A 25,361-nucleotide genomic window follows, 5' to 3' on the forward strand; every position below is an offset into this window, starting at 1 on the left:
TAAAGGCTACTGGTCAAAACATTTTTTCAAAAGCTTGCATGCTAAGAGGTAAAAGCAAAGCATACATCGTGTACAAAAGACTTGATGGTTAGTGGACCAATGATGTAAATGATCTTGAAAGGGAATGTGGCACATTTCCAATTAGTCTTTGCTACACCAAGGCACTTCTCGTGAGAAGAGTTGAAAGTGAAAGCGAGGATGCTTATAAATGTGACATCAATTCTTAATCAACAAGAAACTGCACTGTAGGAATTCCCTTTCATGAACATGGAATTGCAAAGTGCTCCTGCCAGACTGGGTAAGCAGAAGTCACTAGGATGGAATGGATTGATTGTTAAATTTTTGCAATATTTTCGAGACATTGGAAGACATTTTATTGGCAATGATAAATGCTGCATGGTTACAAAGAGTGATGCCTACTTCTTGGTAAGTGGGCCTAGTGAGATTGGCTCCGAGAAAGACTGTATGCCTAAATTTTGTTGATTGGAGACCTAGCACTTTAATGTCATGCTATACGAATTGGTGACAAAGATGATCTCTAATAGATTAGCGAATGTGCTTAACAAAGGGTTGTAGCTTGCCCAATACGGGTTCATTTCTAGACGACAAATATAATGCTTATGTGGGAATGGAGTATGCTAAATATATTGGTCAGGAGGTATTGTTATTGTAGGTAGACATTGGCAAAGCATTTGATATAGTGCACTGGGACTTTATTGCAGCCACCAAGAAACATCTGAGGTTTGGTCTAAAAATGACAGAAGTCATCTACTGGCTATATACAGGCAGCATAGCTAGATGTATCATTGAGAAAGGATTATCGTCACCTTGGACTTTGGAAAAAACGGTTAGGCAGGGCTGCCCAATGTCCACTGATTGCAATGTTGTATGCAATTGCCACTCATTCTTTGCTGATGTACATGGATATTCTTACTCGGGAAGGAAAACTAGATGGGCTGGTGGTCATCAATGGTTGCACATGCATATGCTGGTGACTCTTTTCTCTTCCCAGCAGATACTCCAAGGGATTTGATAGTGATTATGGATGTTTTGCATTTGTTTGGGTCAGTAGTGGGGTTGAAAATTTACTTTAGAAAGTGGAAATTGTTACCACTAAAACATGCAGATTGGCATAGTATATCAGGAGATATACTAACTTACCATGTACTGGTTCAAAAAAGTACCATGATAATAACTACATTGACAACCATCGGCACGGATGCGGGCTACAATGTGTACGTGTTACAAAGTTGATTCAGTTGGGCATTGGAATCTTTCCTACTGGGGTATCTTGGTAGGTGAGGTAAAAGGAAAAATCCCATGCTTCCTCTACTCTTCTAGATTGCTGCAAGACTGGAAGTCTGTGCTCATACATTTGTATTTGGCACATAGGCCAATGCCTCCTGGAAACACACTGGTAGATGAAAATGTGCATTGGAGGAGAGAAATTGATATGCCATTGGCTGTGGCTGAACCAAGAAAAGCTTTTTTTTCTTGCATGAAAAAGAAATTCGCAAGGTGGGAGACGACCATTGTCATTTCCACAAGCACAAAGACGATGACATTTGGGAGCCCATCACTGCCCTGTATGGAGACTTGTTGATCAGCTAGTAGGACATGGGGATATGTCCTATATATATTGGTTGGGCAAAGACACGACGATTGACTACTGAAAAACACCTGACCAGGTTACATTACATGTGGATCGGTTGTGGCATATGAATAAGTCCTTAGGCTGGTCATGGGGGATGCCTAATTCGTGGCTCTCGCGGTGGTCATGGGGGATGCCTTATTCGTGGCTCTTGCCCGATTGTGCGTGGCCCTTGCCCGACCATGATAATTGGCTAATTGTTGGAAGGGGAAATCGGCTCCACCCACTTGAGTGGGCCCCGAGTGTGTGCGAAAAAAAAAAGTCCTTAGGCTGGTGGAAAGGTAATTTGGAAAAGATATGTCAAAGCAAATCGCCTTAAAAACGAATGGTTTTTCTATGGAGATGCCTCACAGGAGAGTATTTGGCAAAGTGGAAAATTGCGGCTCCAAATTGTTTGTGGTGCCATCATCAAATGGAGAGTACTGTTCATTTGCTCTGGTTTTGCACTGATAATGTTCTGGATGTTTGGAAGATATCCTCTTCCAGATTGCTGCAAGAATATGCTCTTTTCTTTGGCTGAACAAGATATTGGGTTATATGGACAATATGGCTGGATCGTAATTATGAGGTGTTTGCACAACCTCGGATTGACGAGTATATTTACTTCTGTTGATCATTTCATTAGTCATTGCATGATAATTTTGAGCTACAACAGATTGATCAGTAGAACTACGAAGTGTTTGTTCACTGTTTTTAGATGGAATTTAATGAGAGCCTCTTGTTTTGAGGGTTCTCCAATATAAGATAAAATAGTGGTTTTCACCAAAAAAAAGTGTGTGTGTGTTTCTCCTCTAGTACATCATTTTATCCGAAGGCCAGCCAAATTAGATCACGTCTTTCTACCGTAAAATTATGCAACATCTTCAATGCCCCACTCATCTATTCTCAGTTCTGAAATAGAAGAGTAATCAATATAAAAGCCTCCATTGCATGCTTGGTGATGCAGTGATGTGTAGCCTGTCGTTAGTACAATCTTTACATAAGAGCAAGAAATGTGGCAGACTGCTTGTTCGCCACTCTACTGTAGAAAAAAAACACTAATCATCATCCCAAAGTTATTGTGGATAGCCATCATGAGTCTGACTATAGTCATTGCCTTAGAACTAATATGAGCTCAGCCAGCTAGTCACACTAGGGTTTTAAATTATAATGCCACTATTTAGTCCCTTAGAAGTTAGGAGGTTGTAATTTGGCTTTTTTGCATGCTTGCTTTCCTTCGGAGCAACACCCCCCCCCCCCCTCTCCTCTTCTCCCACTCTTTTCCTTTTTCTGCTAGAAAGTTAAGTTTGAAGTTCAATTTTTTCATTTTTTTTGTCTTGTGCTATGCAGCTATCAAAACACAATAGTTGCAAAAGTCACCCCTACAGTAAGTTTGGGACAGGTGAGTGAGACGAAATGTAATCCTTGTGAGGTTTGTTGCTGTATGCAAGAGCATAGTTCTGATAAGGTAGATATCTTGAGTAGTGCATTGTATCAATAACTTAGGAATTATTTTTTTCATTTTTGAAGCTCCATAAAAGCTTACTCGATTGCTTGAAGGTCCTCAAAGGCCAGATGCTATAATCTTTATTGATTTAAAGTCCTGCTAATGGCAGGGAATATTGAAACTCTCGATGTTCGTCCAAAGTCAAAGGGGATTGATACCCGTGAAGAACTACTCAAATTTTATGAGAGGCATTATTCCTCTAACCTCATGTGTTTAGTGGTGTATGGAAAAGGTGAGTTGATTACTGTCTGATCGTTTGCAAGCTTGAGTCTCTGTACAACTATAATCAAATCCTAAGTTATTTTCTGATGTTGGCACATTTACTGATTCCACTGAGCTTTGAGCTTAGTGATGCTTGTGGGATGCTCAAATTAATTTGATATTACATGCAGAAACTCTGGAAAATCTGCAAAATCTTGTGGAAGTCAAGTTTAGTGCTATAAAGAACACCAAGAAGGAGCGTCCTCGTATCCTTGGCCAGCCTTGTCAACCAGAAAACCTACAAGTATGTTTATCTGCTACATTGCACCTGCTACTGATAGGTCTCTTTGTAATTTTTTGCACGGGGTGGAATTCTGCTGGATTACCTAGTCTTCTGCAAGTGATGTTATGTGCTGGTTGTTTCAAGTGCAAGACTGCTAAGAAATTTTCTTTTTGTAATAGTGCTTTCATTTGGGCAATTGCAGATTCTTGTAAAGGCTGTTCCAGTCAAAGAAGAGCATTCACTCATTTTATGTTGGCCCAGTGCACCAGAACTCCGTTGTTACAAGGAGGGGCCATCTCGATATATCAGTCACCTACTTGGACATGAAGCTGAGGGGTCTCTGTTCGCACTTCTCAAAAGTTTGGGTATGAAGTAGAACAACACTTAAACCTGTAGGCATTTGTCACCACAAGTACATTCTTTTGTCCAGAAATTCCTGAACCACAATGCACCAGACAGCCATGCATTATGTTTGTCGAGTTTTAACATCCTAGCCCAGATTGAGTGATCTGTATGAGGGCTCAAATCTTCAATAATGCAAATCACATATACATCACGTAGAGATGCGTTAGCATGCGTGTGTATGTGTGTGTATACAAATATAATATACATACAAACAGGTGTGTGTGTGTGTGTGTAGAACAACATCGCTTTGTTTTTATGAATCAAGGGAAAAAGGTTCATAAGCATTTGCTTGTCATTGATATTCAGGTTGGGCTACCAGCTTGGGTGCAGGAGAGACAGATGGAAGTTTGGAGTATGCTTTTTTCAGAGTAGTAATCGAGCTCACAGATCTTGGGCAAAGTAAAGCCTTACTGTCTTGTGGATGCTATGATACTCTGTTAGCTGATACCTCTGTTTCTGGCATGTTTCTATCAGGCTTGTCAGTCTGTGTGTAGCCCATATCTATGTTGGTACGGAAAGGAAAATTATTGTGGGCCTTTTGATTATACTTGTGTGTGCCTCGCAGATCATGTAGAGGATGTTGTTGGATTGACGTTTCAGTATATAAGAATTTTGGAAGAGGAGGGGGTGAAAGAATGGATATTTCAAGAGGTATGCATTTCAAACAAAGAGCAGAATGCAGATCTATGAGATATTTTTACTTAACTGCACACCCAAGCCAATGGCTCTTGCCCAGACAGTTTTTCAAGTGCGGTTATCTGCTAATTCTATCAGGTGAAAGCTGTGTGTGAGACAAACTTTCATTTCAAGGATAAGAATGCACCTGTTGACTATGTCCCCCATTTGGCTAGCAACATGCAGGTGAGACACTGCTAACCTAAAAACCAAGAAGTGTGTGGTATGTGGGACACTGTAACTGATTAGCACTGTCAAATACATGGACCATACACAGTTCATTCTTAGAAAACCTAAATAGCATTACATCGTAGTTGAGAAAAGTTCTTATAGAACATCAAATGTTTTTTTTGTGCAAATTGTTGTTTATGATCAAAATCTGACCCCTAAGTAGGTACAGGTTTTGGTAAAGACACTGTCATAGCTGGACTATAGCTAGACTAGTCTGTGTTGGTCGTGGAAGAGAACAATATAGTGTCTTTGACTCTTTTAAGCTCCAAGTTAGCTCTTAGTGGCTTGGAAGTGCAAACTGTGCATCAACACTTCCCTATGGAAGCAGCTAGAGTGGTCGATACATCTAGGACCTATCACCATCCCCCCCTTTCCAAGAAGCAGGGCCTACATGTGAGTGGGTGGCGTCCCAGCTGAGCCAGGCACGCCAGGAGGTTAGAGAGGCAGAGGAGCAGAGACATGATTTCTACTATCATTGCCAAGCCTCACAGTGGACGCAGCTTGGTGATAGAGTGACTGGGGAGTTCTTTGAGATTACCGGACCCCGCCATGCTCGAGCAGGTGTACGCCAACTCAGGAGACGGGACGGCTCGTTAGCCACTGAGCCCGGGGAGATTAGAGCCATTGCCACTGAGTTCTATAGAGACTTGCTCTCAGCGGAGCCAGCCACGGAGGCACGTGATGCTTGCAGACAGACTGTGTGGGCCCATGTACAGAGGAGGGTCACAGATCGTATGCGCACAGTTCTGGGTGAGCCTCTTTCAGAGGATGAGCTGGTTGAGGCTTTGAGGGTCCTTCCGCGCCATAGTTGCCCTGGGGAGGACGGTTTGACGCCAGCCTTTTTTATGCGTTATTGGGACATTTTGGGGCCAAGCCTCCGTAGGGGCTTTCAGTATGTTTTGGACACTGGGGTGATGCCACAGAGCTTTTCAGAGGGCTTGATCTTTCTTATCCCCAAGGGGGAGGGAGTGTCTGATGATATTCGGCAGTGGAGACCTATTACGATCCTCAATACTGTCTACAAGGTCCTGGCCAAGGCCTTGAGTTTGAGGATCCAGCCCTTCCTTGGGGAGTTGATTCATGCTACCCAGACAGGATTCGTCAAGGAGCGCAGTATCCTTGACAATATTTTCACCTTCTGGGAGGCGATGGCCCGAGCTAGATTTCTCGGCGAGGACCTGGTCGTTACGCTTCTCGACTTTGAGAAGGCATACGATAGAGTCGATTGGGGTTTCCTAGAGGGCACTATGCTTCGCCTGGGTTTTGAGCCACTCTGGATTCGAGGGGTGGCGGCTCTATATTCCACAGCTCGTAGCCAGGTGCTGATGGCAGGAGGACGGGGGCCGAGTTTTGAGTTGACCAGATCAGTCCATCAGGGATGCCCTCTCGCCCCGTTTCTTTTTCTCTTCTTTGCTGAGGCCATGAGTATGTATCTGACAGCAGAGGAGGTTGGTTTGAGAGGACTCTAGCTCCCAGTCCGGGGAGAGGACCTGCTCGATTCTGATTTTGCTGATGACACGGGATTATTTTTGCATGGCCAGGAGGCCAATCTTCAGAGGGCAGAGCAGTCGCTACAGGTTTTTGTTGGCAGCTTCGGGAGCATTGATCAATTGGCGCAAGACAGTGGCCTTTTGGATCAGTAGCGCTCCCACTCCGGCATGGAGCCCAGACCCAGGCTTTAGATGGATTCCTCCTGGCACAGCAGTGCGGTATTTGGGATGCCAGATTGGACTTGATTTGTCACCTGAGCAAAAGATCGCCCTGCTTCTTCTGAGTATTCGGAAGAAGCTTTTGTATTGGAGTACCGCTCGGCTATCCTTGGCTGGGAGGGTGGTGGTGACAAATTAGGTGCTTTTAGTGACCATGTGTTACATCACGTCTTGCTCGATCTTCTCGAGCTCTTGCATCAGCCAGGTACAGAGGCTGATCAGGAACTTTCTTTGGTCTGGGCGGGACAGTTAGCCAGCCCGGGCTAAGGTTGCTTGGGCAGTTATTACTCTTCTGCTGGCCTAGGGAGGCTTGGGCATTATAGATCCCGTTGATCAGAGTAGAGCCTTATTGGGGAAGCTTATTGTTCGGGGGCTGCTTCCAGGCGCTGAGCCTTGGAAGGAGCTTCTTTTTCAGCGACTGCTGCAGGCTAGGGCTCCTCCAGCAGGGGGCATTTGGGCACCAGAGATACGATGGATCTTCATAGAGATGAGGAGGACAGGCCTAAGTAGAGGCTGGGAGGAGAGACACAAAGACATTGCCTATGGGACTGTCCACAGGCGCAGCAGATTTGGCTGAGGATGCTGTGCATTTTGGTCCCCCTCTCTCCAGAGGGCATGTATACGTGGGGTGCCGCTGCTTCGTCGACATCGTCAGGGCCTGCTCTGGGATACGAGACAGAGCAGGACAGCCAGGCTATCCGATTCATTAGGGGCCAGCCTCGCCTTGTTCCTTCACCGGACTTCTCGTCCGCCGTCTGGACACAGGAGAGGGATCTACGATGGGAGCTCCTCAGCAGCCTCACCATCTGGTTCACCTGGAGAGCCCGGTGTTTCAGGGCCTTTGAGGGGAGACTGGAGCCACCAGCAGAGACTGTTCGGGGGATTTGGCAGGAGTTGATCCACACCCTGCGCGGACAGTATGACCGCATCCGGGGCAACTCGGATGCGGCGATCTTGCGGCGCCAGGCCTTCCACACCACCTGGCGCAGCGGCCCCTTCTATACACTACACGCGGGAACCCCCCGCTGGCATTACAGGCCACCTGTTTGGCTTTTCCCCCCTCCTATTGTATGATATAGCTCTCAGTTTTTTGTACTGATCTTTGTACCCCTTTTTGCACCTAGGGAGAGTCTCCCTAGCTGCCTTGATTGGATCTCTGCTCTGCCTTCTTATGAGCAAGAGAGGGTTTTTTTTAGCCCAGTGGGCGGTTTTTTAACTAATGAAAGGATCTTTTCTCGAAAAAAAAAAGAAGCAGGGCCAATTTGGCTTGCTGCCCTGCTTACACTGGTGTTGAGCATCAAGTGGCTCAACTGTGCTGCCCACTTGGTTGCCCCAACAATATAGTGTCTTTGACTCGTTTTAAGCTCCAAGTTAGCTCTAAGTGGCTTGGAAGTCATTTTGGCTGCAAACTGTGTATCAGCACTTCCCTATAGAAGCAGCTAGAGTGGTCGATACATCTCGGACCTATCACCATCCCCCCCCTTTCCAAGAAGAAGGACAAATCTGGCTTGCTGCCCTGCTTACACTGGTGTTGAGCATCAAGTGCCCCAACTGTACTGCCCACTTGGTTGCCCAGCTAGGATACCTTGCTGAAGCCTGACACATTTGGGTGTTGTCGTTTGGTTGTCCTATGTGCTGTCCATTTACACCCTGCTTTCCCAGTATGTGAACTCAACGTCTTAACTTGGTAGTTTGGTTCTTGAAGTGTAGCTGGAAAACCCTCACCCTAGCAACAGCTAGAGATGCTGCTACACCCCCCTTGTAAGGTCTCGATAGAGCACGCCCAAGGATCATCTGACCTAGACCTTACACCCTAATGAGGTTTCATAGACCAGACGTCGTACGCATGGCATGACCATGATAGATTGTAGCTGGTGACCCACCACCCAACCTTAGGTTCAGTGCCTTGAGCCCCAACATTGTATGCATTGCATGACTGTGATAGATTGTGGTTGCTGTGAGCTTGAGGGTCGAGTGCTGCCTGCTTGGTACCGATGGCCCTAGCCTAGCATCCCATATGATTAGGCCAAACCACACACCTTGCAGCTTCATGGCCATGAGGTCTTGCATGGATTTGGTATACCTCTTGTCTACTGAGTGGATACTTGAATCATAGTAACAGGAAATGCTGTTCCCAGTGGCCTGGAATGGCAGAATGGCGTTTCCTAGGCAACTGGAACGGTCAGGAATGGGTGCTGAAGTGGCATCACAGTCGGAACGGCTGCTCCGTTTCTGGAACGGCCGTTCCGTGTGAAGGCACAGAATGCAACGGCCGCCAGTAATACCTTTGCAAGTGGAGGTGCTAGGAAATGGAAGTGCAGGTATTGCAAGCAAGCAAAGACAGGAGGTGCCAATCATGTGCGAGCTCATTTGATGCATGAACTTGGCCATGATGTGACTTTTTGCCAATTAGTTCCAGCAGAGAAGGAGGAGTTAAAGGAAAGGCTAAATGCACATGTGTTTTCTGCTCCACCTCCAAGGTCTGTGGCTGTAAATCCCTGTTTTTTTTGCTTCCAGTGCATCTAGTGGTACTTATGCCGCACAGGCTGGGAGTGCCAGCTCTTCTCCGGGTAATCCTCTTGGGCCTTTTGCTGTTCCCACGGCACTACTATCACGAGGTGGCCATAGAACTATTCTTGGTTCATGGGATCCTCGGAAGCGTGAAGCTGTGGATGGTGCGGTGGCCAGGTTTTCTTTCATCATCGCATTGCATTCAATGTGGCAAGATCACCTTATTTCCAAGAGATGGTCCGTGCAATTGCTAGATTTGGACCCACATATACTCCTCCATCATCAGAGACTTTGAGGACCACTTTGCTGAAAAAGGAGAAAGAGGCCATTGATGCAGCATCAGAAAATATTCGTGTTGGGTGGAAGAGGAATGGGGTATCTCTTATCATTGATGGTTGGAGTGACTCTTATTGTGGCTTATTCACGAGGTGGTGTGCATTTCTTATCCTCACATGATGCATTTGAAATAGGGAAGAGCTCCGATGTGCTTGTGGAGGAGTGGGCAAATGTTGTTGACACCATTGGTCCAGAAGATGTGATTCAGGTCATAGGAGATGTAGAAGCATCAAATAGAGCGGTAGGGGCAAAGTTGGAGTTCAGGTATCCCAATGGGCTGAATAATTTGCTGAAGGACCTTGGGGATTTGCCATGGGTAGCATCCGTTCTTGAGAAAGGGAGAGAGATTGTTAGTTTTATCACTTGTCAGCACCATATTCTCTCAGAGTTCAAAAAGAGGTCTCCCCAAAAGGATATCTTAAAATACTATGAAACCTGCTTTGCCTACAATTTTATTATGTTGGAGAGGCTTCAAAAGGTGGGAAATGTTTTGAAACAGCTTGTGGTGAGTTATCAGTGTATTAATCGGCCCACCTCTCGTTTAGTTAGATTCATGATGCATTTTGGGCTGATGTGGGCCATCTTAATGTTGTTGTGAAGCCCATCATTCACATTTTAAGGATTGCGGACAGCAAGCAACCTTGCATTGGCAAGGTTTATGAGGGCATGGACAAGATGATGGAGCACATTAGAGAGGTGGAGCCTAATGAGGGAAGGCAAGAGGAGTTGAGAGCACTTTCCCAAACTCGATGGGATAACTATCATTCACCCTTGCATGCAGCTGGTTTTGTGCTAGATCCAGAGTTCCAGGGGTGCGGCCAAGAGACTGATGAGGAGGTCACAAATGGATGGGAGAAAGTATTGGGAAAATTGATGCCATATCCTTCCCAAAGGAGGTCTATCAAAGATCGATTATTGATTTATAGAAGCAGGCAAGGAAGATTTGGTTTAGTAGATGCGTAGAGAGACAGATGTAGTGTGGGTGCTGCTTTATGGTGGGAGGATTATGGAGCAGGGGCTCTTGAGCTTCAACGTCTTGCCATTTGTATTTTGAGCCAAGGAGCTAGTTCCTCTCCTATTGAGCAATTGTGGAGTGTATTTAGCCACATTGCCTAAAAGAAGCAGAACCGACTTGCTACACAAAGAACCAATGATTTGGTTTATGTGCTGCAAATGTACGACTACTTAGTCAGCTCTACAGTCCGGAGGCAGAGGGTTTCGATGATGCCCCACCCTTCTTCATATTGAAATGATGTAGTGCATATGGACATGGACCATGATGATGAGATTGGGAGCTCTTCTGGAGCAGTTGATGATGATTTAGTTGCTGATGTTGACATTTGATATGTTGTACTCGATCTTTTAGTTTTTTGTCATTTGTCATTTGGGATTTGCTCATGCGCATTTTATCTATCTTTGTAGCTCCTGTGCATTGCTCCTCTCAGTTTACCTGGTTGCCTCAGGTGGATTTCAAATATAGAGTTGTGATTTAGATTCCAAATGTGTGTGATAAAGCTTGCGTTTTTGCTTTATTATTTTTTCAAGCTGTTGACACTGTTAACCAGTCTGCCTCAGGTGGATTTCAAATATAGAGTTGTGATTTAGATTCCAAATATGTGTGATAAAGATTGCATTTTTTCTTTGTTTTTTTTTTTCAAGTTGTTGACACTGTTAACCAGTCTGCCTGCTTTTTGATGCAGCGTTACCCCCCTCAAGATTGGTTGGTGGGGTCATCCTTGCCTCGTACATTCAATGCAGAGTCAATCATGACTACCATCAAGATGCTTACACCAGAAAATGTCAGGTAAGGGTCTGTCCTTCAAATGAGAAGTTACAACTCAATAATGATTACTGAAGTAAAGCATATGATTACGATGATGCCTGAGCGCCAGCTGCCATTTGGTCTCAAAGGACTCAATCATGGCTGCCATCAACATCTTAAGTTAGGAAAGGGGTAATGCCTAAGCACGCAAGCTGCCATTTGGTCTTAAAAAATTAAAGAAACTCACTCTTGAACCTCGTAACTTCCCTCCCACATGCTTAGTGCAGCGGCACTGAAACTGAAGTAATCACCATTTCAAGAGTTTCTGTGCTTTAAGGGACATTTTAACTTGAAATTCCTTTCATGCAATAATATGTGGAAGATGCCAAAAAATCCTCTCATAATGTAGCTCAAGTGCTGTTTAAAATACTTATCATCACAACATGAGGTCTATTAAGGCCTATGTATGTGAAAAGGCAAGGAGGAGGAGCTAGTGCTTGAAGAGAAGAGGGATTGCATGATGAAAAGCTAGAGAGGTTTACAGGAGCTTGAGAGATGAAATTTGCCAATAAGAAAGTTGTTTTTTGAAATAGAACTCATTCAGTGGTTATTCGAAGAGGAGGAAGAGGGGGGGGGTGTGGAAATATGGGTATGAATGCCCTCACCTTGTCTCCTAAGGCCTATGAATGTAGAAAGAAAGATATATTAATGTCTGCAAAAGACCGGAGGGCCTATGTGACCATGAATAGTACAATGATACTTGCCATGGAAAATTAAAAAAGAACATGAAAACTGAAAACTGAAACATGACTCTATAAGCCTCGTGATGGCAGATGTGTCATGTCATCAGAGAATCTCATGGATTTGTCTATGTGTGGTGGAGATCCTCGGTGCTCTCGGTCGGGGGCACTTGGTAAGTAAGATGGAGCTGGCCTGCTCGGTCAAGACTATGGCTGGTAAGAGCTGATGTCGATGCACCGTGGTCACATGGGTGGCTGATGTGGATGCTTGTGCTGTGAAGTAATCAATCATGGATCTCTGGACAATGTCTTGTATGGGTTGGCCTTGTCTCTCAGCATGTCCTCTCAATACTCCATCCCTATGTAGTATGAGCTTTATAAGGTACATCTCGAGACATCTCTGGTCCTGATATTGGGAGAGGTAGTGAAATCTCCTCTGTATCTCATAATACGGTGGGCATCTGAACATATAGTGGGCCTCGTCCTTACCTCCCCTATGGTGCATACTCTACATATCCGCTCCTCTGGTGTTTTAGGAGAACAGAATTTGCATGATGAAAACCTGGAGAGGAGGAGCTAGTGTTTGAGGAGAACAGGATTTGTATGATGAAAAGCTGGAGAGTTGCAAGAAATTAAGGGAAATTTGCCAATGAGAGTTATTTTTTGAAAAAGAACTCATCCAATTTTGTTTTGGGCGGGAAGGGTCTGAAAATATGAGTATGAATGCCATCACGTTAAGTCCCAATGATTTGGAAAAAGCGTGTTATCGTACCTTGGAATGTATTAGACGAGAGAACTCTTATTAGAAGGTACATGAGCATATGATTTATGGTTACATTAATTGTGAAAACATCCCAATAGAATGGAAACGGAAATCCCCCAAGCATTTTGAAAATGGTAAAAAATGAAAATGGAAACGGATCCCAATGCCATGTCATCAGGCCATGTCATAGGGTTAGTTGTATTCCGTAGACAGACTTACACGAACAAGGAGGATTTTGTGCAAGACTACAACACCAGAAAAAGTTAACTAAAGCTGAACCACAATGCAATGACCCAACTGGACTTGGGATGGCGCTTACAATCTTTCCATTGACAACTAGGTGGGACATTATTTTCGTAAGTGCAAGCTTAATAATGTAGCCTTTCCCAACTTGCCAACCAATGCTTCCAATGTTGTTATCATCAACGGGCTTGGAAAAGGTTGGCTGGCAAGTTTGGGATGCAAACATCTAAATGGTACTTTTAGCTCTGCATACACTACAGGACTTCTAACGTTGCCTAGTGCATCTCTATTCAACTACATAATCAGGTGTGGCCTTTTCGTCTCCACATTTACACAAGGGCTTCGATGTTGGGAAATTTTTGCTACATGCAATGTGCATAATAATTTGCACTATTGATGTAAAATGATGGTATTCCTTGTGGTCCTTTGTAAGACGTCAATAAACTGTTTTCCCTTTTCTTTGTCTGTTTCATGGTCTCTTACATGAATTTATTATAGTCTTACATGCTATTTTTGCTATATTGACATGGAAGTTTGGGCACAGAATTCTTTCGGCATCGAAGGAATTTGACAGGAAAACTACTGACATTGAACCATGGTATGGAACTTGCTTTTCCATGGAGAAGATCTCAGAGAGTCTTGTAAAGGTATGCTTGCTTCTCGAATTGTTCTGTTCTGGTTTTTCAGTTTATCTGTCATACTAACAGGGCTTAGTTTTAACTCCTCGGTTTCAATACATGCAGCAATGGAAGACTACTTCTATTGATGCCAGATTGCATTTGCCGGCTGCAAATCCATTCCTTCCAACTGATTTTTCCATCAAATCTAAAGATGAGAAGGTGATGGGTTATACACTGAATTATAACTCTCTTCTGCTTGCATCAACATCTTGTTATCCCCCCTGTCTGCTCCTTTCAAGTACACCTTTTACACAAAAGCAAAATAGGCTTGCTGTGGCCATTGAAAGTTTACTCAGAGGCATTTTTTTTTGGTTACACTTGGTGGTACCAGGTGGATCATCCATGCATGTTACGGAAGTCCAGCATGTCAAGGCTATGGTTTAAACCTGACTCCACTTTCCAGACGCCAAAGGCATGCATTGAAATTCATTTCAACTCTCCAGAATCAAATGGTTCTCCAGAAACTGTTGTTCTTTCGTCACTCTTTTTGAAGCTATTGCATGATTATCTGAATGAACATGGTAAGGCTGCTCGTGTCTAGCAGATTTTTTTAATCCAACAAGATTTTGCTAGTGTGATGATAATCATGTTCATATGGTAGAGTTTTGATGGCATTAATGCTAATGTGACATTTTATTCAATAATTCTCAATCATAGCGGGCTTGCTACATCTGCAGCATATTTTGCTGAAGTGGCCGGTCTTAGCTACAGCATTTATCAAACGACGTCAGGTTTCCAGGTAAATATTCTAATTTTGCAGTGCAAGGATAGTTTTCTTGAATCTGTGGTAAAAACTGTGCACCTAGTTTCTTAGGCTATTTTTAAAAGCCTATGGGAGAGACTTCTGAGTCATCAAGGACGTGACCATAAGCACACCATTCTTGAGAGCATTTCCTCTGAGTGGCTGGCTTTGCTGTTATGATAGAAAAGCATGCTCGCAGACTATGTTACCAAGGTCTATACACATGGAAGCACAAGTATGTTTATCTGATTGTGTGGTGGAGGTGAAGTAGCAAGATGTTTCTACTTGTGTTTCTTAAACAGGAAGCAAGTATGTTTATCTGATTGTGTGGTGGAGGTGAAGTAGCAAGATGTTTCTACTTGTGTTTGTTAAACAGGAAGCTCTGGAAATTTTTGTCATAGTCAATTTTCCACTTTGATATCCAGTAGGAAGGCAGTTGAGAACCAAGGTCCTGGATTCCAGGTACCCCTCATAGAAGATATGAGGATGGATCTGTTCGGAGGCAAGAATAGTGGTAAGTAGGTGGCCTCAACCCAGAAAGTCTCTGATTTTTATCCAAACCCACAGCGAGAAAAGACCTTGAAGGTAAAAAGAACGTTTCAATAACTTCGAGCTGAAGCCACCACCACCCCCCCCCCCCCCCCCCCCCCGGCGGCACGCGCGGGTCTCCCTGTTCCACCTCTGCCCCTTTCTATTTGCTGGCCACCCTATTCGCCTCTGCGCAGGCTTTCTGTGCGCCCCTTCCTCCCATGAGCCTTTTCGCCCTCCTCCTCCCTAGCCCCCCTCCACCTTGCTCTTTGCGGTGGTCCCTGTTACGTCCTGACAGGCCCATGGTTAGGGACGTGTAATAACCCAGGATTAGGGTTAGGGTTAGGGTTAAGGCTGTCCTTGTTACATCCCAACAAGCCTAGGGTTAGCGTGAGGGACGTGTACTAACCTAAGATTAGGGTTGGTGTTAACCCAAGATTAGGGTTAAGGCTTAGCTAGGGCGTGGGGACTTGGAGGGTTCACACGCGGGCGAAGGCCGCTAGCAGGATGAGGGCTAGAAGTTTATAATTAATAGCCTAGGGCTAACGATGGCTAAAAGCTTATAAAGCAGAAAAGCTTAAATAAAGCAAGGACCAATAATAGCCAGGCTATTACTATATAAGTGACCTTTGGGTCACTTATTAGACACAAGAGGTCAAGTAGTCACATAGTGCCCTGGGGCTATCAAGGAAGCATACAAGATCTCGTGGCCATGGAGCTGCAAGGTACTAATCACATGCTTCAGCCTTCAACCTATACTTGATTTGGAAAATATTGAAGCTAAATGTAGGAGTTACTTATCACTTTGCATGCAAATATTTTGCATAAATTTATATGCCCACAAATTGTCTACATTCACAAATCCTTGTCCTTGTCTATAAGAATTCTTAGAATCTTTCTCAGAGTTGCAATAGCATCCTACATTCACAAATCCTTGTCCTTGTCTATAAGAATTCTTAGAATCTTTCTCAGTGTTGCAATAGCATCCTACATCCTACATTCTCCTATATCATAGCCTATAGGATGTTAGAATTTTCTAATTTAGTATTCTTAGAATCTTTCTCCATATTGCAATAGCATCCTCCATCCTCCTACATCCTATGATGTAGGATGGTGTTAGAATTTTCGAATATAGAATTTGACTACAAAATTTGACCACGAAAGGCCCATTGATGTGGGCAGTGAGGAAGAAGAAGAAGGGGCTCCCACTATTCAAGAAACTGAAAAAGAGGCGGAGAAATTTTGATCCTTTCCTTGATCATGGATGAGCTCAAGGGTGCGGCTGGATGTCCAAGAAGCAATGACTAAAATTGAGCTAGGATCAATGATACAAATGCTGCCAGGACTACGTGGTCTCTTATAACCCCAACAACCACAAGGGCACAATCAAGGATGATCAGGGTAGAGATGTAGAAATACAACTCAATGTTGACATAGTGCGGAGTGCCTTGAACATGAAGAGTTCAAGAAGCAGGCGCTCACAAAGAAGGATAAGATGGCTCTTTGAAAGGGTGGATGTCCTCAACAAAGGGGTTTTGAGTACAAAAACCTAAATCCAGTTTACTCAGTACTAGTCAGGGCTCTACAACTCATTACCACAATCAAGCTCGTTGGTCGATACAATAAGTGAGCTAATGTCAACATGGTACATAGGATCAACCAAGGCCAGGCATACTATTTCTATGAGGAAACTGGAGCGCCATGAAAGTGTCTGAATCCTTGTGACAGCTTGGTCCAAGACCCTGAGATCGCCAGAAGAGGAGAGAAGGTTTGGGAATCCCTCACTTTTCTACTGCGAGAGGCGTCATCCACGCTCAACTCCGGATTTCAGGAGATTAGCACCCTTTTATAGAGCGGAGCTCAGGACCGTCTCACGAGGCTCAGAGAGCAGGATAGGAGTCTCCACAGGGGCTTAGCCTCCCTCCAGCGGCTATAGGACCAGACCCTAGAGAGTCCGTGGGTGGAATCCCAGTTGGAGACAACCTGCACAGAGATTCGATCGATTAAGGAGAGGAGGGTGGAGTTATTGATACCATTCCAGGGGCTCCTTTTGGACTCCAGCAAGGGACACGGTCACATGTGATTTCTTTGTGATAGAGGAGGCCTTCACCATCATAGAGATGGCTGAGTCGTCCAGACGGTTCCATTGAGCATGATTCCCCCATGTTCGGGCCATAGTCTTAGGTTTCTTCAGAAATCTCCTTTCAGCAGATTCCCTCACTCTTCGGGTTGAGGCGGCGAGGGAGAGTCTGGCAGCGTATGTAGAAGGTGGTGCCCCCATGCCTCTAGGCCCTCCTGTGCTCCCCTTTCTCTCTTACCGAGTTACGAGATTCACTCCGTGCCCTTCCGCAGGGCAAGTGTCTAGGTGAGGATGGCTTGCCAGTCTCTCTCTTTCTGCGTCAATCGGATCTCATGGAAAACAGTTTCATGGCTGCCTTCAATGAGATCATGGCCTCATGTCACATTCTGAAGAGACTCTCTGAGGGTGGTGACCATTTGGAGATTCGGCAGTGGCGCTACATCACGGCTGATTCGCTTGATTTTGAAAGAAGGTGGTGACCATTTGGAGATTCGGCAGTGGCACTCCATCACGGCTGATTCTCTTGATTCCAAAAGAGGGTGGTGACTATTTGGAGATTCGGCAGTGGTGCCCCATCATCCCCTTAGGAAACACTTACAAAATCCTCGCCGAAGCCAGTAGTCGTGGCCTGCAGCCTCATCCCCCCAACCTGGTCTATGGAGCCCAAACCAGCTTCATCCATGGCACGTGCACCTTGCACTGGGGTACACAGTGACACACTGGCATGATCATCAGTGCAGCATTTGTACAGAAGTAGAACCTTTTCTAGGATTATTTGTCGTACGCCGTGACCCCATTGTGAGCCCTAGTCCAGGGACAGTCAAGGACGAGCTACGTAGGTCAGTTAGATGTGAGTCCTCTTAACCCACTTGGAGAAAGCATCATACAGAAGCATTTAGATGTCTGCCCTAGCATTAGATGCATGTGTAGGCATGCTTAGGACCATTGCATTAGAAAGGGGCCAGCCTTAAGGCCAGCCCCAAGGCAGCCCACTTGGGCTAGCCTTGCAAAGGGCTTCCATGCCTTTGCCATGCAGTCGGCCAGCCCTTGTGGCTTAGGGGGCCAGTTGGCCAGCACCCGACCAGCTCTACAAGGCAGCCGACTGTGCATGTTGCCAGTTGTAAGCATTAAATGCAGCCGACAGGTGAAGTACAACAGCCGACTAGGCATCATTCCTAGTCATGAGCATAAATGCAGCTGACGGGGTTATTAAACCAGCCAATTGGCATTGTTCGGCCGCGGGCATTATGTCTACAGGCCGACTGTGCATTTGCAGTAGCCGATTGTAGCTAGGAGGGCATATAAAAGCATGGCCTCAGTCCCACACCAATTCATTCAGGTATTTCAGCAAAGTACACACAGATTGCAGCATCCAATCAACTCCAAGCAAGGAAGGAAGATACTCTTCACATTCAGCCAGCATATGTGCTGAAACCGGCCTTCAAAAACTTGATGGGCGGTGGAACAAGCATTCGCACACAAAACACTTCATCACCCATGAGAACCTAGAAAAGAAAAACAAACAGGGGAGCTAGAATGCTTTTGCAAATAGTACAAGGACACGGATTGGCCCCAAAACGCAGTGGCGCCCCTTGCGGTATTTCTTTACTTGATCAAATATGAGTACAAAGTACAACTTGTCGAATCCTTTACCAATAGGATCCCTTTTAGCTTTTCACCCAGGACTTTCCAAATAAGATCTCTCGCTATTACAACAAAGCATTCCATAGAGAAGGCACACGTGTACGACACCTCCCTGCTTGAAAAGGTCTTCTCCATCTCAACCATGGATCTCACAACCCTTTCCCAAACAGTAGTAGGGCTGTGCCAAACCATATGTCCTTCCTATGGTCACAGCCTGCATGTAACCTCGAGAAAACTATAACCTGTTCACATGAATCCGAAAACATGCTTTCCTCATGAAACCAAAGACCTGTATCTAATAAACCATAGGCCTATATCCATAAACCATAGGCGTGTATCCCCGATACCAAAGTCCTGTCTGCTCACGAAAGACCAATGTCCTGTTTCCATAACAGATAAATCCTCATATGCATCATCAATCACGATGCCAAAATTCCAGAGAGAGAAAGATAGAGGACGTGTCAAGCCATCCCTGAATACACATAGGTCCAAGACGAAGAGCAACACACATCTCTTCCAAGAACATCATCCTGTGCATATGTAGCTTGATCCTCTGTATCCCAATCTTGTAAACAAAGCCTGCTTGCGAAGAAAGAGAGAGAGACTCCTTGGCTGTTAGCTCCTCGGTGCCTTCGTCAGCTCACCTTCTTTCAAGAGAGATAGAGAGAGAGAGATCCACTCTGACTGCTTCCACACATTCAGCCATCTGGCGTAGAGAGTCTCCCATCTGACCCTCGTCTGTCTGCCATATTGTCTGCAGAGAGACTCTTGCCTGACGCCTGCCTAGCTGTTGCCCATCTGGTTGCCTGCTTGGCTGCCCTATACTGCCCATTGCTGCCCGGCTGTAATCCATACATAGCAGTGATAACACCTGGTGACAGCGGCAGTACTCAGCGGCAACGGCGGCGACAGCGGCAGCGGCAGCGGCAGCAGTACCCGACTGCAGCGGTGGCAGCGCCCCTTTGTACCCGGCAGTGGCGCCCAACTCTAGCAGCGGCGGCGGCACCTGGCAGTACCCGACTGCAGCAGCGACGCGGTGGCAGTACCCGGCGGTGGCGCTAGCGACAGTAGCTGGCGGCAGCAGCTGCTGTACCCGATGGCAGCGGTACCCAACTGCAGCGAGCGACAGCGTACCCATGCAGCCACGCCATGACCACACCCTCCAATCCACCACCTTCCCTTAAATAAGGAAGATGCGTTTTTCATAAAAACGCCAAAAGCAAGGTTTTCAAAAACGCATGCATATTAAATAATAATATTTTTGTCTTCAAAGGTTTTAAAAACCTTAAGATTTTTGAAGATCCTTTTTGTCCCCTTTCACACTTGGGCTGGCCTCCAACATGGGTTTCCTTTTCACATCTAACTGATGCATGTCCACACTGTGTGTCCTGTGCCCGTGCCCATGCCCGCCTGCTCGTTGTCCAGAGGGAAAAACACAGGCTCGTAACATGTGCAGTCCTACCGCTATCTGGACTTGCATTAGTGCCCAAGGAGGGTCTTCAACAGAGCCTCGGGAAAGGTGGATACTCTGCCGACATACGGTCTTCCTTGTCCTTGGGTTGGGCATTCATATCACTCATACTCAGCATTGTATAACATTTCTCCAAAGAATAATATAAGCAAATACTCCTGCTTGCAGAGAAGGGGGGGGGGGGGGGGGGCTTTAGTGGGTATTGGGACCCACCCACCCCCGCAGCATTGCCCCACAGAACTGTTGGTATGATGATGAGTGTCGTGAGACACGAGCACAGCTACAACGTGAGATTGCCATTGGGACTCACACGCATAGACAGGCCAGGATGATCTTTCGGTGCCTTGTGCGGAGGAAGAAACGAGCCTTTCTAGCTAAGCTAGAGGAGGAGATCTACCAACTCTTCCTGGGTAAGGACAGCAAGAGGGCATGGAAGATGTTTCAGGAGAGACAGCTTGGTACTTTGATTACTGCACCTGAGGTATGGCATACTTATGCTAGAGAGCTATATGATGCACTAGGACAGCCCCCCACCCCCCCTCCACTAGACCGGCTAGCAGCACCTTTTTTACTATGCGGATGGTGCTAGATGCGATAGACAGGTTACAGAATGGAAAGGCACAGGATCATGATGGGCTAGTTGGAGAGCACTTCTCATATGCACGTGACACTTTGGCTCCGCTCATCAAACATGTGTTTAGTCGTGCCATTTGTGAGGGTTTCTCGGCAAGCTAGACAGAGCATATCATTGTACCACTCTTTAAGAGTGGGGACCCCATGGTACCAGGCAACTACAGGACGATCATGATAGGCCAAACTATATGGCTTTATATTGGAGTCAGAGCTGAGCCATTGGGCAGAGAGGCATGGTCATCGAGCACATGGACAGGCTGGCTTCTTCAGGAGAGGATTTACTACCTTAGATCACATACTGACACTTCGGGCACTTATTGAAGAGGGCAGGGCACAGAAGAGAAGGATATACTGCTACTTTGTGGACTTCCGCAAAGCCTTTGATACCGTACCATGTGCTAGGCTTATGCACAGATTGCATGACATTGAGGTACGCGAGGATATGCAGTGGGGGATATATGCTTTGTATGAGTCTGTGATGACAGGCAGAGTCCGAGCTCCAGGCGGACTATTCGATATGGTGACCAGCACGATAGGGGTGAAGCAGAGATGCCCGCTACGCCCACCCTCTTTGGACTGTACATTGATGCGGTCTCTGATTATGTCGACAGATTGGGAGACCCAGGGCCATGCCTGGCACGGGTGTTGAGACCCATCTTGTTATATGCTGATGATATTGTTCTAATCTCAGACTCTCTAGAGGGATTACAGGGACACCTCGATGCATTACAGGCTTTCTGTGCGGATAGAGATCTGACAGTGAACCTTGGGAAAACCAAGGTTATGGTGTTTAACACCACACAGGCATGGGTGACGAGATCAGAGTCTCAGTTCACTTTCCAAGGGGAGCCGGTTGAGTACGTTAGGTTATATGTCTACTTGGGAGTTACTTTCACAGGACCGCGTTTCCCCCTGAAGGAGGCAGCAGCAGCTAGATTAGCTCGAGGGCATGCAGCCTTGGGGGCACTTGAGAGGCAGTGTGCACACATACAGTTTCAGGAGCCATGCACCAAATTGTGGCTATTTGATATGCTTGTCACACCGACCCTCGTGGATGGAGCTCCAATTTGGGGGCCCAGCGTACATCACAGATCTCAGAGAGGCACGGATGAGGAATGGAGGCAAATCGAGAGACCACTAATTATGATGATTGCCCGCATGATTCAGAGCAAATCATCAGTACCACATGAGATTGTTCGGGCTGAGCTGGGTGCCACACAATAGTGACCAAGGCCCTATTCTAGGCAGTTACCTTTTTACAGCGGCTATGGGAGCTTCCTCAGCAGAGGTACTCCCGATTGGCATTGACCTCATCCATACAGTTGGCAGAGGATAGAGACACTCATTGCTTGTACGCTCAGATGAGATCATGGTTTTACCTACATGGTTTGCGGATTGAGGCACTACCACCCTTTCAGTACAGTATGGATTGTCCGTTTTTGGATCTCACCCGCTCAGAGAAAAACCGTGTGATCAGGATGGATATCATCAGAGTGGACACAGAGAGGATATAGGCACAAAAATGGCTCATTACAAGAGCCATTTTCTACACCTCTCACCAGATGATTTTAGCACCTGCCCGGCGTAATGGATGTACACCTATCACATGGGATGCGTTGTGCCATTGGACAGATCTAGACCTCATCACACCAGCTGCGGATTGAGACATGGCGATATGTGCATCAGATCTTGGATGACCGCATTTGTCAGCTATGCTACCAGGAGGTAGAGATAGAGGAGCACTACATTTGCTGATGTATAGTCTATTATGAGATCCGAGGGAGATATCACTGCCTCTTCTGAGAGGGTTTTGGGCCGTTACGCAGGGTCATGGAGTTTGAGGATCAGAGATGCCTGGGATTGTTCCTACTTGAGCCGAGGAGACACAGAGAGACCCTCTTGGTAGACTCTTGGTAGACAGGAGACTGAGCCATGATGTACCTAGACAGAGAACCCTGACAGATTTCTTCCGCACCAGCACCAGCACCAGCACCAGCAACCCAGCCCACACACCTCCTGATACCTTCTCCATTGGGCCATTAGGGCAACAACCACGCTCCCAGGGAGTCACCAGTGATAGAGCAGTCATCTTATGTCATGCTCGTCGGCCACGACCACCAGGATCCCGACCACGGCATCCTCACCATCGCAAGATCAGAGCCATTATTGCTCGGCATCGAAGGCGCCTACCTCGCTTCTACGACCTCTCCATTCTAGATAGCCCCATGGCGGAGATACTTGATCTAAGGAGAGGGCAACACTTCAACTGATCAGCATACATGGATCTTCCTGATATACATTTTCTAGTATTTTTTACTCAGTATCATCTCGGAGTCTTACAATTCCGTTTTTATAACTATAAGACAATTAGTTTATTGTACTTTTAGTCTCATTTAGTTGTTCTCTTTGATGAGACACCAACTTCAGATGTACTCTCAGTTTTGGTCTCATAGGCCATTATGGCCTCTTAGAGACGTTAATATATCATTTCATTTCATTTCATTTCTCTCTACTCTCTAAAGTTGATTCTAAAGATTCTCACCATATAAAGGTATAAAGAAGGCCATGTTGTGTGTTATCACGATCAAGCTCAGTGCATGTAACAATCCAGGATAGAAGCATCGTGGATAACATCTAGGAGGTGATAGTTGCATCCAAACTTCGTAGGGAGGACATGGTAATTCTCCTTTTGGATTTTGAGAAGGCCGATGACAGGGTCGATTGAGCTTTTCTAGAGGACAACATGCTTAGGATGGGATTTCCGGCAGGATGGATTAGAGGCGTCTCTGCTGGGTATTCGACAGCTCGTAGTCAGGTCCCCATCCACGGGGCCTCCAGGGATAGGTTTTCGATTTCCAGATTAGTCAGACAATATTTCCTCCTAGTCTTCTTCCTCGTCCTCTTTGTGACAAAGGCGATGAATAGCTTTCTCTCTGCGCAGGAGACGGGACTCCAGGGTCTCCGCCTCCCCATTAAATCCCAGGAGGAGCTACTTGACTCAGAGTTTGCAAACGACACAGCCTCCTACCTCTCCAGAGATGAGGGGAACCTGCAAAGATCTGCCCTCCTGCTGCTTAGTATCCAAAGCTCAGATCAACTAGCACAAGTTGTGTTGTTTTTGGGTAGGAGCTTCACCCACCCCGACTTGGCGTCTAGTTGAGACATTTTAGGGGATCCCCAAGGGCACCCCGGTCAGCTACCTCGGGTGTCGGGAGGATTGACATCTCGGCCGTGCAGTAGCTTGCCCCCTCTATTTTGAGTATTTGGAAGAAGTTTTTGTATTGGAGCACCGCCCGCCTCTTCCTCACCTTGTGGCCAACCATGTGCTCTTGGCCAACTTGTGGTACATCACTTCTTGCTGGGCGTTTTCTAGAGCTTGCCTTAGTTGGGTGCAGTGACCGATCCAGAATTTTCTATGGGCTGGGTTTGAGAGGTCTAGGCCAAGGTTGCCTTGAGAGTGATTATTCAGCCTTAGACATATGAAGGATTGGGCATCGTAGACCCAATGGTGCAGAGCAGAGTCTTGCTAGGCAAGTTGATTGTCAAAGGCCTTCTACCTGATGGTGAGCCTTGGAAGGGTTTTCCGATTGATCGGATCTCACCCCTCCCCAACACCCCCCCCCCGGGCCCCCGCGGCCGCGTCCGGCCTCGAATGAGGAGAGAATCCTCCAACCGTTGATCTGGAACCGCCTCTTCAGGATGCCCGTGGTCAACCTTTGGGCACGCGTTCTGAGATAGCCTGGGCCCCCCTTAGTTTTGGCCCAATCCAATCTCTTGGTGAGTGGACTAGCTTCAAGCGGCTTTCTAAGGAGGCTCATGATAGATGCCTTGCGGAAGATAGTGCTCGCCATCGACTCAGGCATTCCAACCACACCCCCCCCCCCCCCCCCCCGTGGTTGACAGACCCCCCTCCAGGACCGCTGGCCCCCTGCATTGGCTGGGAGCTTTCACACGCCACGACATCCCTTTGGCTCAGACGGGGGACGAGCTCAGTAGGATGTCATGGACATTTGACCCTTTCCCTAGCAGAGGACTTTAGCGGTGGCTCATTTCAGAGGGTCCAGATCATCGGCTTCCATGAGCATCGCTGGCACATCGCCCCCCCCGCACCCCCCCCTTGGCACACATAGTTGGAGACAGTCTTGGAGATTCTGGCTCTAGGAGGGCCAACGCGGATTTAGTGGGATCCAAGCGAGTGGGAGTGGACAGAACCCTTCAGCCCAGAGAGCCCAACCACCCCTTTTTCCACGACTCGGCAAGGCTAGGCTGCCGGATCCAGATGCACGAGATTCGTGGTACTGGCGCATCAGCATACTACTGGTCCTCCCAGGTCATCTCACCTAGCGTCCTTAGAGACTACTGGAAGCGACCGTCGGACAGCTTCTCACCTCGGAAGGTCACTCTTTTCCCTTGGCAGGTAGCTTATAGGAGTTTAGCACTTTGCATGTGGCTGGCCATTGGTGGTCGTCTAGCACAGTGCACGAGATGCAGCTACACCGGGCAAGAGTCGCAGCGACATTGCCTTTGGGACTGCCCAAAGCACAATAGGTTTGGCTGAGGATTCTTTGTCTATTCACCACCTCTTGG

General features: G+C 46.5%; 1 protein-coding gene across 1 annotated transcript in view; it reads left to right on the forward strand.

Moving 5' to 3' along the window:
- The window catches only part of LOC147631227 (Insulinase (Peptidase family M16) family protein), a 126,083-nt gene that overhangs the window by 55,342 nt on the left and 45,380 nt on the right, over positions 1 to 25,361 (forward strand). Inside the window, exons 7-18 of the mRNA XM_086809562.1 lie at positions 2,981 to 3,032; positions 3,247 to 3,369; positions 3,530 to 3,642; positions 3,824 to 3,986; positions 4,333 to 4,425; positions 4,592 to 4,677; positions 4,801 to 4,887; positions 11,189 to 11,292; positions 13,541 to 13,643; positions 13,740 to 13,835; positions 14,008 to 14,197; positions 14,354 to 14,415. Of these exons, the coding sequence (XP_086665688.1) occupies positions 2,981 to 3,032; positions 3,247 to 3,369; positions 3,530 to 3,642; positions 3,824 to 3,986; positions 4,333 to 4,425; positions 4,592 to 4,677; positions 4,801 to 4,887; positions 11,189 to 11,292; positions 13,541 to 13,643; positions 13,740 to 13,835; positions 14,008 to 14,197; positions 14,354 to 14,415 (1,272 nt within the window). The remainder of the gene's footprint in view (positions 1 to 2,980; positions 3,033 to 3,246; positions 3,370 to 3,529; positions 3,643 to 3,823; positions 3,987 to 4,332; positions 4,426 to 4,591; positions 4,678 to 4,800; positions 4,888 to 11,188; positions 11,293 to 13,540; positions 13,644 to 13,739; positions 13,836 to 14,007; positions 14,198 to 14,353; positions 14,416 to 25,361) is intronic.

Source organism: Cibotium barometz, chromosome 15 (assembly GCF_041138505.1).
Source record: "Cibotium barometz isolate CiBa-2024 chromosome 15, ASM4113850v1, whole genome shotgun sequence".
Taxonomy (NCBI): Eukaryota; Viridiplantae; Streptophyta; class Polypodiopsida; order Cyatheales; family Cibotiaceae; genus Cibotium; species Cibotium barometz.